Genomic DNA, 18625 nt, shown 5'->3' on the forward strand with positions numbered 1-18625 from the left:
TTTTGTCTGTCACACCCCCTCACACATGCACGAGACACCAGAATTTATGGTCTACGAGGGCAAGATTTTGTTCTGTTCGTCACCATAGCCCCGTCACCATGGAATTTTTTATGACCAAGAAAATGATGAAAACTGTAGTACTTCTGCCAAATTTGGTGTCTAGGTCTACCAACAAGAATATTCCTAGGGGCTGTGGTAGGGAAAGTGGCAACTGCACTCAACACTGGGGGACATTCCATTTAATGCAGGCTGAATTCCCATGCACCCACAATGTAGAAAACATTCAAATGAATGCCCATTAAGGATTCAAACAGGGCCCAGCAGGATGCTGACTTGCCACTGCCCAATTGAGACTCCTTTCCTTTTGACCTCCCCTCCCTTCTTTTCCTTCCCACTGTTTCCCCATTAGTCTGTAATACCAGTTTGTCAGATCATTTAGTTGTTCACCAAATGGCTGGGAAGACAGAAAAACTCCAAGGATGTATTATTAGCATAGAAATTTATTTGAATTCAAAATAATACAGTTATATTTAGAATATTGTAATAATTATCTAAAGCAAATATCATCATTGGCTCTGAAACAGTTCTAAAGATGCCATTCTTTTGAAGTCAAAAAATATGTAGTAAGAATGTACAAGGAAGCAAAAATATAAAAAACAAGTTTGCTGAGTATTGGGAGTTGTAACAAGGACACACTAAGGTAATGTAACAGAGTCCAACTTATAAAACATGCAGCAAGGAGTTCTCTAGCCTTATCAACTCCCTGGAAAATCAGTGACCTCAATAGTGCAAGAATACTACCACCTGGTTAACAGGACAAACTTCCCAAGGGACCCAGGTAGTCATTCACCACGCTTCCCCTTTTCTCTACCTCCTTTCCCCACACCAATTTCTTTTCTTTTCTTTCAGATCGGTTTCATCCTGTTGAAAAAATATTTGGTTTTTTCTGTGGAGTAAATAATATCCTGATTGAAGTATGCAACAATGTCGTTGAAGAGGCTCAGGGATCAAACTTTCGAAAAAGGTTCATCAGCTAGCTAGCAGAGACCATCAGTGGCTTGCAGGGAAATAAATTCAGGTAACACGTGTTTGCTAAATAGGTAGAAAGAATAAGCAGTTAAAAATGGGTGAAAAATCCTAGGATTTACTGGGACCTAGACAATCAAAAGCAGACAGGTGACCTTTGATTAAACCCATTTACTTGTGGAGTGAGCTCTAAGGAGGCTCCAAGATAGAGTTTGGTGGTCCAAGAGTGTCCACGGCCAAGGGCAGACTCAGAAGCTCTCCTCCTCTCGTAGAAACTGGAAGACGGACGAGAAGTCTTTCTTTGAGTAACCCTTTGCACACATCATCCTGTAGATCTGATGGGCCTGACTGCCCAGAAGGATTGGGCTCTTTGTGCTGGTGGCAGAGTCTTGCGCTAACCCCAGATCCTAAATCAAACAAGGGCAGGAGGGAACACATTGAGACTGGTAGTTAAGGCCACTTTGGAACCGTGGCTCCTAATGCTTTGGTTTCAAAGAAGGAGAAACGAGGTCTGAAAAAATAGGATACTTACGAATATTGTGGTAAGTTATATATATTTTTATAAGTACTTTCAAATAGCTGCCAAACTGCTCCAGACAGAAATCTTAATTTCTGAGTGTCCTCTCCACTCCTCCACGCAGACCTGTTTGTTTTGTTTTGACTTTGGACAGGGGTTACTATACAGATGAGATCATATAGGGAAATGCTTTTTCAAATCTGCAGAAGCCTATAAGCCTACGACAAACCCCATTATGGAATTACTGAATACCCATTCAATCTCCTACTCAACAAATATTTAGCAACTGCTGTATGCTGGACACTGTTCCCAGGGCTGGTGGTACAGGTACGATAAGACCAAGTCACTGTTCTCATGCAGCTTGGGGAAGATGGACAACAGAACAAATACTAAAATTTCAAACAATGACAAGCACTATGAAGAAAAATAAAACAGGGCAAGGGGCTAGGAAGTGGCGAACAGCAAGGCTCTGGTGGAAGGAAGGGAGTCCTGGTAGATGAAATGTTTAGGGAAGACCTCTTTGAGGTGAAGACACCTGACCTACAATCTGAATGTTAGGGAGTAGTGAGTTCTTTGGAGAGTAGGAGGAAGAGAGTTTCAGGTAGATGGAACAGCAACGTAAAGGCCGTGTGGGGGACATGGCTTGGATATTCAAGAAATAGCAAGGAGGCCAATGAGGCTGAATGAGAGTAAGCCAGGGGGCTGGAGTGGGAGATGAGTCCGGGATGGACACAGGCAAAACACGGCAGCTTTAATACGTTTGGTAAGGAGTCTGGATTTTAAGTGCAGTGGGGCATCCGCCTTCATGACAACATCTCAGTGAGCTAATGCTTCATTCTGAGGGTTTCAGAAAACTTATGGCTGTTTAAAAATAGACAAAAGTTCACATTATAAATCTTTTAGAGTTAAACGGTAGCTAATGAATACCCACTACCATAGAAATGGAATCTTGTCCAAACCTGAAATATCTGGGGTTGATGGAAGACAATGAAGGCTTGGATAATTGAAATAATATCCTCCACATTTCATTTTATTTGTGATTTTATAAGAGCTGCAAACTAGTGGCAAAACCAACTAGATCTTCTTCTTACCATTACCACCCTCACTTCTCCCACCAATGGAAAAGTCAGCAAACGATGAAAGGGGGAAAACAAGAAGCAAGATGAGAAACAGTTCTACTCTCAAGGAACATCCTTGATAACGGAGCAGTTATCGATACCGTCCACTCAAAGGAAAAAATTATTCAAAGAAAAAATAAGTTTCTTGACTAGTATGATCGTATAGGTGCACACAGGATTTTGTGCTTATTTGTATAATTTTCACAGGTAGACAACAGATTTGAAAAAACTGCTTAACCTTAAATTCTTCTATAGCTTCCTAAAACTAAAAAGGGAGTTTGTCACCTACACAGTTAACAAACATACAGCCGCGCTACTGCTCATACCCAGACAAACCTCTCTTGTTGACATTGTTTTGCAGCATATCTGCAAGATGTGTTTGTTTTCAAAAGACGGAGAGAAAATCTACTTAAGACTGCATTCAGCTTTTAACCCAGTTAGTTGGAACAGAAGAACTCGGAGTTAAACAGAACATACCAAGGAGGACACAATACTATCGAGAAGACAAGTCTATAGTTTTTCAAATGGGCAAGTACATACCCCAGATAAAACCTAACAAAACCAAAAACACGGACGGTAAAATAGCTTTGGCGCCTGCTACCTTAAAGGATGCACATTCTAAAGAGAGAAAAGTGATTAGTCTCTCAAAGTCTGAGAGGCCTGTCTATCTTGAAATGTTAGAAAAAGAAGGCATCCTTTGAAGCTTATGATATATAATTTAAAATAAACAGATTTTCCACTTCACTAATCAAATAAAATATTTATGAAGCCATGAGCTAAGTGGGTAGTTCAGGAAAAAATACAAAACAATTGTAATAAGGTTTCAACAAGTTAACGGAGGAACAAGTTGTTATGTTTTACAAGGAAACAGGTATACCGGGGGGAGTATCAAAAGTCGTCGTGTACTGTACGGTGACTAACATAATATAATAATAAAAAAAAAAGTCGTCATGATTTTCCATACGTTGTTCTGTCGTGGCTATCACAGACATCCAGGTTGGAGAGTGCAAAAGAATGTTCTAGTTTTCATATTGACTGTGTTCTGATTATACACACATAACGTGTTAGGATTTTATGATGTAAGACCTAGAACTAAATATACCGGCCTCTACTTCAGCGACACACTAACATCATATACATTTAATGGCAGTTGAGCAGAACATCTCTTAGGAAGTAAAGCCTTGATCTGCCCAAGCAGGTATGGCTGCTTTAATCAATGTGGCATCGATGGGGATTTCTTTAACCTCCATCAGTTTCTCTATATGAATCTAATTAGTGATGGTGTGTTTTTGTTAACAGCACTCTGAAGTGATGGAAGATTTTTTTTTAAGTTCCTAAGTACTCTCATTCCGAGCAAAATTAATAAGTCTTCCTCTTTATAAGAGAAATCACAACTGCGTTTCATAGAGGAAATGAGAATAAAGGAGAACAGTAATTTCCATATGTTTTATTCCCATACTATCTCATGCTGTTAGTTGAGAATGCTACCGTTTATTACCAAGAAAATCGTTTTAAAGGGAAGACTTTAACCGTGGCAGATTCTTCCTGGGCAGAGCCACCTCAGCAAACGGCGAGAGCTCAGGTGTACCACACAGGGGAGACAGCGAGGGCAGAGTCCCCAGACAAAGCCAGCGCGGCAGAAGACCAGGAGGCCAGACCAGCTCATCTGAGCCTTTTGATGAGAAGACTCCCACTTCTTACTACACTCTGCCTGTTAGCTGCTTCCTCTGTTCTGACCATTAGCGGTATTACAGGAACTGAATACGCTACTGGCTCACAACCCACTTCATAGGGAGAGAGAATGGAAACTGAGCATAAATGCGATTCCTCCATTCTGCCATGTGCCCTAATAAATCACCTGCAGCTTCAATGAAAACAGTACACTTAAGGAGCTCCTTCCTGTTTCTAACAACAGCCACACAGCACAATTACAAAAGCCTGTGTGGAAGGTATGCAAACCTAAATACAGGATACAGATTGGCATAAAAATAAGTATTTTCTTAAATGACACATGAGGGGGAACCAAACTGCAAAATAAAAAATAGTTCAAACACTGCTTTATCCAATAAATATTTAAAACACACTGACGATTCGCCAGGAACAGTGCCAGAAGCTGGGATGGAGGGGGCAAGGACAAATGGGGTGCAGGCAGAGAGAAGAGCCAGCCTGGAGGTCTGCGAGTGAGGGATGAGAGGCAGAAATGAGTTCAGTGTGGCTGAAGCGAAGAGCGGGGCTGCGAGGGCAGAAACGAACTGGTAGGACAAGCAAAGGCTAAATCATTGAGGGCTTCATAAGACAACTTTCAGATGGACTTTCATCTACAAGTGATTGTAGAGAGAGAGAGACTTAGTAGGAGAAAAGGCACACCCAGGTTTTTACACCCCAGAGAGCCCGCTCTTTCCCATGATGTAGAAAATGAACCGGAGAGGGCTATGAAAGGCAAGGAGACCAGTAAAGGGCTGATGTGGAATAATCTAAAGGAGGCTCGGCAAGGTAGTGGTAGTGGCAGGGGAGGGGGCTGCATGAATTCAAGGCATATTAAGAAACAGAATGGACAGAATGTCATGGAGAATAAAGGAAAGTAAACTGAAAATGGTGTCTGCGTATAGGCTTTATTATTTTTGTAATGGGGGTTGTGTCAATTATGGGGGCAGGGTGGTGGGTAGGTAACAGCTCTATGCAGAAATCTGAAAGTCTATTTCCCTAAAAAGTATTTTCTAAAGTTGAGATCACAAATAGGAGGAGGTCAATAATTTGCTTTTCAAATGACTTTACACATAAATACACACATGTTCTTAAAACAGGAAGACGTATTTAGAAATCTACTATCATGAGAAAGATCCTCTCTTCTTTTGTGATGGGGGTACCCAAGGTCAATGTATTAAGAAAATTCTTACTGCTTCCATTCTAAGGACTTGGTAATAAAGAAAATTTCTGATGAAGAACAAAATGTTGCCATCTCATATTACAAACAAACCCAAAACCGCACAAAATAAAACCCCCAGCCTATTCTGCTCATCTGAAATGAACAAGATAAGGATTTTTATCGAAGCTAAGTTTTAACTCCTTTCCAGTGAATGAGTGGGTCACTGTTTTAGTAATCCTGCCTTCTAGGATAGACATATGTTTTGTTAAAAGGGGGTGAAGGATTAGACCATTAAGCATTTCTTCCCCCTCTCTTGGGTCGTCACTGCATTTACCATACCTTAGCCATGAGCGTTGCCCCAAATCCGCCCTGATAGTTATTAGCCGACGGAACTCCATCCATCACCCCAGGTACGGGATTGTAAGTGTCGCTTGACCAACACCGTCCTGAGCTCATATTTAGGATTTTAGCCAATAGTTTTGGGTCAAGCCCTAACCTGTGAAAGGTCAAAGAAAAGAAGTGTTAAATGTCAAAATGTACAAGTCATGCGTGACTTACTTACGTATGAGGATGCTCCATCTTCTTTCTCCATTTATTATATGTCTTCAAAAATCAAAGCAGATTGATGAGCGCAAAGAACCCAACCTTAAATTATAGGGCATTAAAAGTGCGTGATTAAACATTTCAGAGCCAGGAAGTTCTGCACTGAGAGAAAACCCCCTGCACTATCTTACTTTTCAGAAACACCACACAATTGCCGAAGTGTTGTTGGTTTATCACACACATGGGTTTTCTAGTCTTTTGGATATTATTGCATTTATGTGTCACATAAGAACCTTAAACCAATGTGATAATCTAAATTCTACATTCTTCACTCACAAATGATATATTTCAGAAATACTGACAGATAAACTATGCATCATGGGAGTCCGTGTGGATGCATTTATATGTATGTTTATTCTTTTAGCTTTTATGAGAATGAAGGCAAGAGATGAGCCATGGGCAGTAAAATGAGCTTAAGAGAAGTTATCATTATGAAAGAAGACCTTTCTTGCAGCAAACTTTTCCTTATTTATTAAATCTTCATTAGATGATCTTGCTTATGAAGCAAGTCTGCACAGAGCTGTGACATATGCTATCTATTCAGAGACATGCATTATAGTTCTGGGTCAACTGCTGATAAGGTTACTGATCCTGATAAAACAAAGCTTGCCCAAGCGGAAACATCATTTGTTCTATCACTGAGCTGATGGCATCAACGGCTGTTCAGTGTGGACCCAGAAAAAAAAGAGAACCAAAATGCTGCAATACTTTGATTCTGAGTACCTTAATGCAGTTTGGGAAGCAGAGTCTTGCTGAGTATCACTGAATCAAGTTTCAAATAAAACTTTCTACCCAGCAATTTATTGGTTTCTTTCATACAAAGAGCCATTATAAAACAATTGTCATAAAAGCTTTCTGCTTTTTCTTAGAACCAACCTCTTCCAGAATTAAAAAAAAAAAAAGACTGAAAAGAGACACATGAAAATGTGAAACAGATTGTGTATTTTGGCATGCCTAAGTTCCTGTTTACTTCCTGCATTTGAAACCTATGTTTGTTTATTTCCCAATGTGAGTATCACGACCAGTACAACATTCTTCCTATGCTACAGCAGGGGGCGAAGGCTGACAGCCAGGATATGTATGGATTTACCACATAATACAACTGTTATATAATCAGGCTTTCAACCAGCAGCCATGGTTCAAGGAATATATATGGCATGCCACATATGTGAATTCATATGGTGGGCCGTGTTATCACAGGGGGTTTTCTTAAGGATTATAACAGAGAAGATTCGCTCTAAATCCACTGCCATACATTCTGTTCAATGGTAGACTGCCAGAAAGGAACCCAACATTCATTCATTCCTTTATAAAAATCCAAGTCTGTTACTGGTCTAGTTTGCTATTGCTGCTTTCTTTCCCCTTTTAAATTAAGTGAGGTTATCAGTATGTTGTTATAGTGGATAACTTGGGAAAAGATAAAGCCAGTGTACATAGGGAATAATAAGAAAAGTAAAACCCTATATATATTAACAATTAGTTAATCTGTATAACTGCAAATATATTCTCTAAGCACAACTGTTCAAGAATGCCTATGTCTAATGTGTTCCGTGAATAGGAGACCTTTTTAAGACCCCAAAACATGGTTCTTCCATTGCACTTGAAATATAATTTAGGTGCTTCTGAATTTAGGTTTTCTTTTAAAATGGCTCATCACATTCAAAGCAGCAGAGATGCTCCTCTCTTGATCATCGACCTGGTTATATTCAACAGTTCCTCACAACAGTCTTTACTGCTAAAGCAATTCATGCTGTCTCTAGTACTCACCAAAATGGTGAGCAAAAGCTTATTATCCTTTGTAAAACCCTACATTTCATTTTTCTTGAGTGTTTGAGGAAAAATACTGGCACCGATTCACGGAACCCTGTTTGGTGAACATATTACTATTCAGAAGCATCCCGAGGGGCACGCAAAAAAGCCAGGTGGCGTTTGTTACGTGCTGGCTTTCAAATCTGATGCTTCCCCACTGTGCTGACTCCCCTTTAGGAGACGGCTACTCCCTCTCCGCTTTTCCTCCCCCGACTGCCCACCCTACAGCAAAGTGTATCATTAAAAAGAGCAAGTTAGAAGTGTTTTGCATTTCATCTTTCTGAGGATTCTTTCACTGGCACATATATAACTGACAGTTAAAATTAGACATAATATTAAAATCAGTTACTGAAGTCCTCTGTCTTCCACTGTGCCTAAGGCTTGTAATGGTCTGAAACCAGCTAGAATACACAGTAATTGTCATTCAGAGAGTCTATCCTAGAACGTCATGCTTCACTGGAGAAGACTGAGTTTCCATTTGAAATCAACAAATTAATCCAAGACAGGTATCTGAAAGGGCAAGTTTAATAGGAAGCAGCTACTGGGCTCTCAACCATGATAAAATGTTATTGCTGTTTCCCTGTAAATTGGCTGGGAACATATGATACTTTCTGCATAAGAGCCCCATTGCTGTTCAGGAGATATACAGCTCAAGCCATCAAAAGGATGACAGTCTGTCAGTCCCCATAATAACTTGCCACTGGATGTGGTTCGAGAGTGTGCGCGTGCATGCATGTGGCTTTACAATTGCTGGAATGTTCTCTGATATAAACAGAGAATGAATTCATTGCTCTGACCGCATATATAATGCAACTCAAATAAACGTCACTGTGTCAAATCTACTCACCTTTAAATCACAAGAATTCTAAATGAACTTTTGAGAGAAGTAAAAATGATGCATACACTGTAAAAAAAAAAATTAAAGAGAATCCAAATGTGCCTTCACTATAACCAGGGCTTTTAAAAAGGAACAAAAAAGTTTGTTCACCTTATAGTCTCAAGAAGTATCTATATTGTCTGGTTTTACGTAAGAACAAAGCAAATTATGTCACTAAACTGAGACGTTTGTATCACAGAAACAGATCTGGAAATGAAACACTTAAGACTATGTCAGTTTTAATCAATCATTCACTTACTCATCATTGTTTACACAGATCTGCCACGTGCAGGCGCTGTGCGTGGAGCCAAGGAGACATAGTAAAGAAGCTAAGAAGAGGCTGTGCCTGCCTTCCAAGAATGGGCCAATTAAGACGCACGCAGGTAACTTTTACCTGAGGCAGGAGAAATGCCTCCCTTCTCTCTCTCTCCCACTTTCATCCACTGAGTACCTACTATGTGCTAGGTATGTCCTTAAGATACAGCAATGAGCAGATAAAGCCAGCCCCTTTCATGGAGCATGCGTTCTAGTGGGGGAGACAGGCAATAAACAAACACGTCAACAGACATGCCAGCGGGTGAGAAGTGCTATGAAGAAACCACTTTACAAGTACAACCAATTCAAATACTAACCACCACCACCACCACCATCAATCGCATCAATAACTACCATGTTGAGCACTTACAACGCGCCAGGAACTGTTTTAAAAGCTTTACGTGGATTAACTTATTTAATCTTAGCAACAATCCTGTAGATAGATACTATTATTTTTGTCATTTTATTGATGAGAAAAGCTTAAGTCTGTGGCAGAGCAGGGATGCAGGCATTGTCAGACACCCAAAATCCCACCATTCTGAGTCTCACTGGGTCATGTGGGTAGTGAACTTAACAGTCAATAAGCCAATACGATGATGTTTTATCAGTTTGTTAAGAAATTTGGTCCAACTTTTATTGTAAACCTTTTGCCACTTGGTATCTATTGTATATGTATATATTAGGTTATACACCAAAGAGGCTTCAGGTCATCATCACCTAAATGAAAATGCAACAGAATCCTAAGGGCAGTAGCCAAGAAACTAAAATTATGCTTGTGGGAAAGTTCTCATCTTGAAAGGCCTTCCAGAAGTTCAACTGTTTTAAGTTTCTTTTAAGGTGGAAGAAGACAATACGGTTGTTGCTAGAGGGGCCTGGTCCCTGGATGGTAATGCAAATGACCTGCTATACCACCAGTGTTGGAAAAAAAGAAAAACAAAAAAGTCAATTCCCAGTGGAGCAAAAATAAAAACATAATAACAAAACTTCCATAATCAACATTGTTCCTTTGTGATACACAGGGACAAAACTTCTCTAATGCAAGCAGGGCACCTTCGGTGCCATAAACCTATGTTCTAAGTCCCAACTAAAACCCAACTGGAAGGTAGAAAGGTCCAATAAAAAAGATTCTCAAAATATATTGTATACCCGTATTTTTTATGCTTTACTTTTTTAAAATAGCATTTTAAAATTTCACTAACATCCATAAAGAGTCACTGTAAAAGATCATAGGGTCAATAAGAATTTTAAACTGTAAGATTTTATTCTTCTATTTTTTTTTAAATGGGAAACAGTGTTCTAGAAAAAATACTGACTTACAAGGATGAAATTAATCAGAAATGATCACTTCATAGGAATAGGTGACTCAATTTGTAAATGTTGACATTAATGCTCTAAAAAAATTTCACTTCAGAGTGAACAGAATATAAATGTGGCTGAGCCACTCTGATGCTGTACTACTTTGTGGGAATTTACTACTTGGGAATTTATGCTTGCTGATGCCAATTTTCTCTTTCACCTTGCAAAGCTCAATAAATCGTGGCCACTCTCTATACTCTATTAGAGAACAATCCTGTCATTTTAAACCATGTCTGTAAACCATGGAGAAAAGACAATAGCAGAAGCAATCATTTTTAGGACTTTCAAACCACTGAGAATCTTTGCAAGATAAACTGATAAAATCCTAATGTTATGAAAATAAGCAATTCATTAGTATGATCTGAAGCACCAGAAGCTCACAAATTATTATAATAGTAAAGTAAAACTAGGGAGTTCCTAATTTGTGTCCATTCTTTATATGTGATATATGCAAATATATAAATACTGATATACATATATATGTATCTATATAGATACATATATACGTATATACAGGTAACTAATGTATGTACAGTTTCAGAAACATTAAACATTTAAAGGTTCATCTTTCTAAACACTGTTTCTATCATAGTGGATTAAGGCCAATAATAAAGGGATATCTATTTGTTGCTTTTGCTCTTAACATTTCTATTTGGAAATTTTATTACTTTTCCTCTTCTCTTTGATAACAAACTCACTGTAGTAGCCAATGTATATATTTCATTGTATACATTTTATTCAATTCGTTTGATTCAAGGGACTTTCATACTATTCTTGATTAGCTGGTGTTTGGAGTTAGACTTCTATAAGCACTAATCATACAAAGATTTCATTTTAGAATAGCAAGTGATCAGCTAGTAAGAGTTTCGCTAGGAAAATGATCCGAGGAAGACCAGAGGATTCATCACTACACCTAAGGAATACCCCGAGATCCAGTGATGTTCAGAGTAAGAAGCAGGATATGAAACAAACTGGCAAAGATAAAGAGGGAAATTTCAGCACAGCATAGCCTTGGTTATCTACGCGTTTGCTTTTTTATCAGATATTCATTTATACCCAGAAGAATGAAGATAGAATTCTAAAGATGCATACGCACACTAATGCTCTAATCCTATTGTCAACACCAATTAATTTTGTATGAAATTTTGGTTCCGGAAATTTACATCTTCCTCTTCCATGAAATTAGCCTAGAGGATGGACATGAAAACAAGGTACTGGTAACAAGTTTTTCATTTATGAGTAAGAGACCCATAGCCTAAAAACTGGCTACGTACAGACATAGCACTCTGAACAGCTTCCTGTATACTACCAGTTTTATTAAGGCTTTGTACAGATAGGCCTTACCATCTTACAGACATTCAATTTTAAAATGTAAATGGTACAGGATATTGATAAACCAATTAGCACTGATGCAAAGCAAATTCCTCTTTTATCTCAATTACAACATGACAACTTAATAGGTCAAGATAGTTTAACATCTGAGACAAGGGCAATTCAATAAACAACGGCATCTTGATATGGTAATTAAGAGGAAATGTGAATCCATTACTGTGTTTTAAAAAATATCTCAAGCACTCAGGCTCTTTTTATTGCTTTTATCAAAAGCTGTGATATGAAACACTACTCTGATTTGTGATATATTTGGTAACCAGCTTGGGGAAGTATGAAGAAAACACCTGAATAAAGCATCTTGCTAATTAAGCATTTTCTAAAGTAAGAAACGTGTATTTATTATCATGAAATACAAAATATTCAAAAAATTAATTAGGTGATTAATCATATGTAACATTCCCAACCCAAAAGATTAAAGGCTAAAATTAAGACATTAACCTTAAGCATCCTGAAGAATGATGATCATCATAGGAGAAGGAAAATTCCTGAATCACTTTAAGCAAAGTATGAATGCCATTTTATTTTAATGGAAAGATATATCCTTAACGTAAAGTAACAAAACCACAAGCAAGTTAAAATGAAAGAATTATGCACGTGAGTTGCAGCTTTATGAATGCCATTCAGTTTATCCCAAGACCAAACAATCAAGAACCCTTTTAGCGTAGATTTTGGAGACTATATTTAAAGTAGATACATAAAATCAGTCATGTGGTAGGATAATACTTGAATTTGCTATACATTAAAACACTGTTTTATACAAATTTGCCCTACACTGCCAAAGTCCGTTTAAATTTTATAGGAAAAGTGTTTCTTGCATTTCAGTACAAGAGAAGAAATGGAGCTCCCATATAAAAAGGATAATGTAACTTCGAACACACAGCACGATACACTTTATGGCTATGGCAAAGAGTATTCATGCTCTCCAGGGTCCTGTTGGTCGTCAAATAAGCAAAGTCTATTAAAGTTCAATAATGAAGTACTTTCAGAATGTTCCTGGATCAACTCATTTATCTCTCATGAACATTTTTTTCAACATCAGAAAATCAAATAGGGAAGCTCATAAAAATTGTTAGTACATGAAAATGTATTTTCAACAAACCTGATTCCAAGATTCATAGCTTCAGCAGTTCCAATCATACTAATAGCTAACAGCATGTTGTTGCAGATTTTTGCAGCCTGAAAATAAATGGAGTACCTATTAAATATCTTCATTTTCAAGTTGTAGCTCACAGGAAGGTGTTCTTTCCCCAGCTCCACAGGTTTCTTTCTAAGAGTCAGAGCGTTTAACTGTTGATTCTCTCAAATGGGCAAAGGAGCGTGGTGCCACATGGCTCCTTCTGAGCCTATCAGGCTATCTGGGAGGAGACTCTTCCACTGGGTAAGAACCCCACAGTGGCGGCCAAGCTCCTCCTGTGGGCCCAGTCTGTAAGGAATACTGATCTATGTGGCATGACTGCTCTTTTTTTCGCAGTTTCATCGAGACAGAGTTGACACGCAGCATGGTATAACTTCAGGTTGTGGAGCACACTTACACATATCGCGCAATGCTTACCATAAGGTTAGTTAACATCCACCATCTCATACAAATACAAAAAATACATGTACATATATAATTCTCTCCTTATGGTGAGAACTCTTACGATTTACTCTCTTAACAACTTCCATATATATCATACGGCAGTGTTAGCTCTAGTCATCATGCCGTACACAAGATCCCTAGCGCGACTGCTCTTTATGGAATGGGGCTTACAATCTAATTGGGGCAAAGGAGTAACACAGTGAAGACAGAGGCAACAAACAAACAAACAAACAAACACTACTGAGTGGAAAATTGTATGGCTACAAGACAGAGACAGTAGGAATTCCAAGTAGGAATTCCAGAGGGCAGGAGCTGAAAGGAAATGGAACCTAAACCCATGTCCTGGAAGCCCAGGCAGGAATTTAAATAGGCAAGAGAGAGAAGGGAGGAGAGCAACGAAAAAGGTGAATATATAAGAGGGATTAAATATATCAGAGCGTGGGATGTTCTTGAGAACAGAAAAAAACAGACTCATGTTTTAATGAATAGTGAGAAATTTGATAGTTAAGACTAGGGCAAGAGCTGTGAAAGCTAGGGTAGAGAGTTAAAATTTGACCTGACAGGAAACAGGCATCTATTCAAAGTTTCAGAATGGAGATGTCTATGATGATAAAAACATGTTAATGGAGTTGGCTTTGGTTACAGTGTTGGGCAGAGTGGTCAACTTGGCATCTAGGGTTTCTGAGCAGTACACAAGGTATGAGCTAATGAGAGATTGGACCAGGTAATGTGAAGAATGGAGAAGACTGTCAACAATGAGAGATACTGAAGCAAAAATCAGCAGAACTTGGAGACTGGACAAGAGAATGGAGACAATAGGTATATCCGAGATAATACCAAAGTCTTGAATAAGATACAGAGGGTGCCAGCGACCAGGACCAAAGATTAAGAGGAGGGGATATCTAGAGTCTGTGTGTTGGTGGGATGGGACAACTAGTTTGATTTCAGAGTTCAGTGTTGTCATTCACCTCCAGCTGATTACAGAATTGATATATTTCAAATGAAAATTATTTGCTTGTCAAGAAAAAGATTAAAGTGTGTAGGTTACTTCTTCCTGACTATATTACAAACAGAACTGTAGCAAGTAAATAGATTGAGGATAACAGCAACTCAGACACTATGAGCACTTCATATGGAAGAAGTTTTAAGAATGACTTCAGTGGTCACTAGGATAATATATCAGAATCTGAATGATGGAACTTTCAATACATTTTTAATAAGTTAATTGGCTCATGCCTGCTTAATTCCAGAAGGAATGATGGAAAACTAATTTATTCCAAATTAATTAAAGAAAATCTGAGCAAATAAAGGGGCACCTGGGTGGCTCAGTTGGTTAAGTAGCCAACTCGATTTTGGCTCAGGCCATGGTTTTGGGGTCGTGGGATTGGGCCTCGAATTGGGCTCCACACTGGGTATGGAGCCTGCTTGGGATTCTCTTTCTCCTTCTCCCTCTGCCCCTACCCACCACCACCACTCCCCCTCCCCCACCCCATGCGCTCTCTCAAAAAAACAAAACAAAACAAAACAAAAACTCTGAGCAGACAAAAAATCCATATATTGAACAGAGTAGGGAGGAATAAGAAATAAGAATGTGGTCAGGAAAGAGAAATAACATTAGCCAATTTTATATCATCAAATCAGTGTCATTAATGTGAAAATGTTACCTGCCCGGTCCCAACAGCTCCACAATACACCACATTGGAGCCCATGCACCCCAGCAACTCCTGGGCAGCAGCAAATTCATCTTCGACTCCTCCCACCATAAATGTGAGGTTCCCAGACCGAGCAGCTCCCACACCTGAATGGTTTGGGGGTAAAGGGATAGAACAAAAGGATACATTTCTTCAAGTGTTTAAGTAGATAGTAAAATAAGAGAAAATCCCAAAACAAATAAAAATATCTTGCCTCCAAACTGTATTTATGTCAGGCACGTATAAGACACTCTAAATCTCTCCTGAAGAATGTGTGTGTGTGTGTGTGTGTGTGTGTGTGTGTGTGTGTGTGTTTAAGTAAGCTCTACACCCAACATGGGGCTTGAACTCACGACCCCGAGATCAAGAGTCACCTGCTTACAGGCTGAGCCAGCCAGGTGCTCCTCTCCTAGAATATTTTAAAAAGTAAGTATTATGGAGTTTAATCATAAACCAAAAGGGACATATAGATTCAAACTCTTATTCTCAATTCATCTCAAATATCTGGCACAATCATGGCATGAGAGATAGGGGACTCTGAAATGTGCATTTTATTCACATGTACCTATTATTCTAAGAAATCTGTTCAGTAATAGAAAGTATATGAAAAAGGTAACTTGTGCCCTGACCAGTGCAAGAACAGCCACAGGGGTCGGCTGCCTGAGTTTGGATCTGGGGGTCTCTGGTCCATTAGCTTGCTCTCTGTATACTATCTGCAGATGAGATCTACAAAGAAGAAGACCTGGCTTTTTCTCCAACAGACAAGTAGGCATTTCAGATGGTAAGAGTCCTTTTTAAGGTAAAGAAAACAGTTGCTTATTTAGACAGATTATTCTGATGTGCACTTTCCAATGTTATTTGATTTTTCTTTTCCCTCCTGCTATATAGTTTTTGAACAATTCATTCCTAGTGATATGAGCAGGAAGACGAAATGAGCTTTGGTTTGGCTACTCCTTCACAGCTCTTAACAAAGGTCTGATACATATTCATGGATTGAAATGATCGGTTAGCACACAAAACATGTCCTAGACTTGTCCTAAAAAGGGGGGGAAGCCTCATTCATCTAAATTTTTTATTAACTATAAATAAAACCAAGAGTAGTATTATTGCTTTTAATATTAGAGAAATTTTAGTTCATAATTTTCAAGTTAGGTTTTGTTGACCAAAACCAGGAAAGTATGTGGAAGAGCTGTATTAGTACAATTTTTGCCTTTACACTTCATTTTATAGTACAGCTAGGAATAAAGAAATCGTAATTGTCTGTGCTATGTATCAAACCTGGCCATTAGAACAGACAACTGCAAGTAATGGCCTACTTTTTAATTTAATTTATTCAATGAAATACATAGTTTATATATATAAAAAGCCCAAGTGAAGAAATCCCTATTTCACTGAAATTGTGAATATTTTGCTACTGCCAAGTCAAGTAGCCTTTTCCATTTTACAGTTAATGCTATTTTAACTAATTATTAAAAGCAAAAGAGGTCAGCACTATGTTAGCCAAATAATTATGGAAGAGGGAGTGCCCATGTGTTATGAAAGCCTGAGATTCTCACACATAAGGTTAAATTACATTATTTCAAAATATTTCAGACACACTTTGGAAATCATTATGTACAAAACCCCAATTATAACAAAAGCTTTTAATTAGCCAGTCTGTGTCCTTTGAACATTCTGATAATGTTGAAGTTTAAGTGACTGTCACTTTGTTAGTTTCTAATTTACTTCACTAAGATGGTAGATCATCACTACTGTTTTACAATTATTTGGCTCAATTTCTATAGCCATTTTTATTCAAACCACATAACTATTCTTACCCTAATCCTGTTGATCTGACCTAGGAAAATTAAGTATACGATTTAAGTCAAAGCTTACAAACAAATCCAGCGCTATCCATCATAGGTCAATAGCTTTGTATCTAGATTACGGATTGCTAAATAGCTTCAGAGAGTCATTTACTAAAGGAAAATTAATGCTGACAATGGTTAATCTTTTGACAGGTATACTTTCTCACTTGTTCAAACACATATTTCAAAAAGAAGAAATAAGTTACTTAAGCAAGAGAAGACCACAGAAGAATAACTCATCTTTTAACTCAGAGATCTGTGGTATTTCCACTCTCCTTCTCTCAATGTGGTGGCATCATTATTGGGACTTTTTCATAACCCACACTCCAATGTCAGGGTCTGACTAAACTGCTAATTCTAAAGGTTCAGCATTCCTTGGGACCAAATCCTGTCTTTCCATACATACTCCTCTACATGTATGACACTATGAAGCCTGGTCCCATTGCAAAGGCAAAATTAAGACCTAAGTAATCCTAAAATAAATGTAACCATTTTGAGTTTAGGAAATAATACTAGGAAGGTGAAACTCCAAAGTTATGTAAGACATCCTATGGATTTCAGAAGACACTGTACAGATTTTGATGACTATCAATAATAAATAATACATTTATTATATTGCCATGCCACTTTAATTCAAGTCCACTTCCTGAAACAGGAAAATAGGGACGCCTGGGTGGCTCAGTCAGTTAAATGTCTGCCTTCGGCTCAGGTCATGATCCCAGGACCCTGGGATCAAGTCCCGCATCGGGCTCCCTGCTTGGCGGGAAGCCTTCTTCTCCCCTCTCCCACTCCCGCTGCTGGCGTTCCCTCTCTCACTGTCTCTCTCTCCCTGTCCAATAAATAAATAAAATCTTAAAAAAACAAAACAGGAAAATAGACTACTACACACTTGTGCAGTTGCTAGAATATTGGGAGAAGTATTTTAACCTTACATTTAAGTAAATGTATGTACAAAATCAAAATACATCCTGTACTTAGTTGTATTACAGCATTTACAACTCGAGTGCTTTTCTCCCATGACTGCAGAATCAGAAAAACTGAACTCGGGGTGCCTGGGTGGCGCAGTTGTTAAACGTCTGCCTTCGGCTCAGGGCGTGATCCCAGTGTTCTGGGATCGAGCCCCACATCAGGCTTCTCCACTGGGAGCCTGCTTCTTCCTCTCCCACTCCCCCTGCTTGTGTTCCCTCTCTCGCTGGCTGTCTCTCTCTGTCAAATAAATAAATAAATATTAAAACAACAACAACAACAAAAAACTGAACTCATTTGTACAGATGAAAAGGCAAATGGCCAAACCATTCAAAATAGGTGGCTGGACTACCCTGTTTTTAAGGGGACAGCCACCTACCACTTGTCCTGGCGTCTGCTTCAATTTCAATCAACCTTAGAGGGGAGAAACACTTTAAATCTAATCCAAGTCTCAAAGTCAGCCTCTCACTCTTTTTCTCTCTCAAAGGTATCACAGGAAGCCTCCATTACCTAAACTGTCTTCCTTCTTTCTTTCCTTCCACTCCTATTTATGGTGGACATAAAAAATTTGACCACTGGAGAGCCATTTGTCAGTGGTTTTTAACCCTGGGAAGGAAGAAGAAATAGTCCTTGTCCTGAAGGAGTTTGAAACCTAGTGTTTGT

The 18625-nt window shown here is 38.7% G+C and overlaps 1 protein-coding gene across 1 annotated transcript in view; it reads right to left on the reverse strand.

Moving 5' to 3' along the window:
• Window positions 1-471: 471 nt before the first annotated feature.
• HIBADH (3-hydroxyisobutyrate dehydrogenase) overlaps window positions 472-18625 on the reverse strand; it is a 101789-nt gene continuing 83635 nt past the window's right edge. Inside the window, exons 5-8 of the mRNA XM_011223440.3 lie at window positions 15123-15256; window positions 12979-13055; window positions 5867-6023; window positions 472-1433 (exon numbers count right to left, since the gene is read on the reverse strand). Coding sequence (XP_011221742.1) covers window positions 1275-1433; window positions 5867-6023; window positions 12979-13055; window positions 15123-15256 — 527 coding nt within the window. The 3' untranslated portion in view covers window positions 472-1274. The remainder of the gene's footprint in view (window positions 1434-5866; window positions 6024-12978; window positions 13056-15122; window positions 15257-18625) is intronic.

This window comes from Ailuropoda melanoleuca, chromosome 1 (assembly GCF_002007445.2).
Source record: "Ailuropoda melanoleuca isolate Jingjing chromosome 1, ASM200744v2, whole genome shotgun sequence".
Classification (NCBI taxonomy): Eukaryota; Metazoa; Chordata; class Mammalia; order Carnivora; family Ursidae; genus Ailuropoda; species Ailuropoda melanoleuca.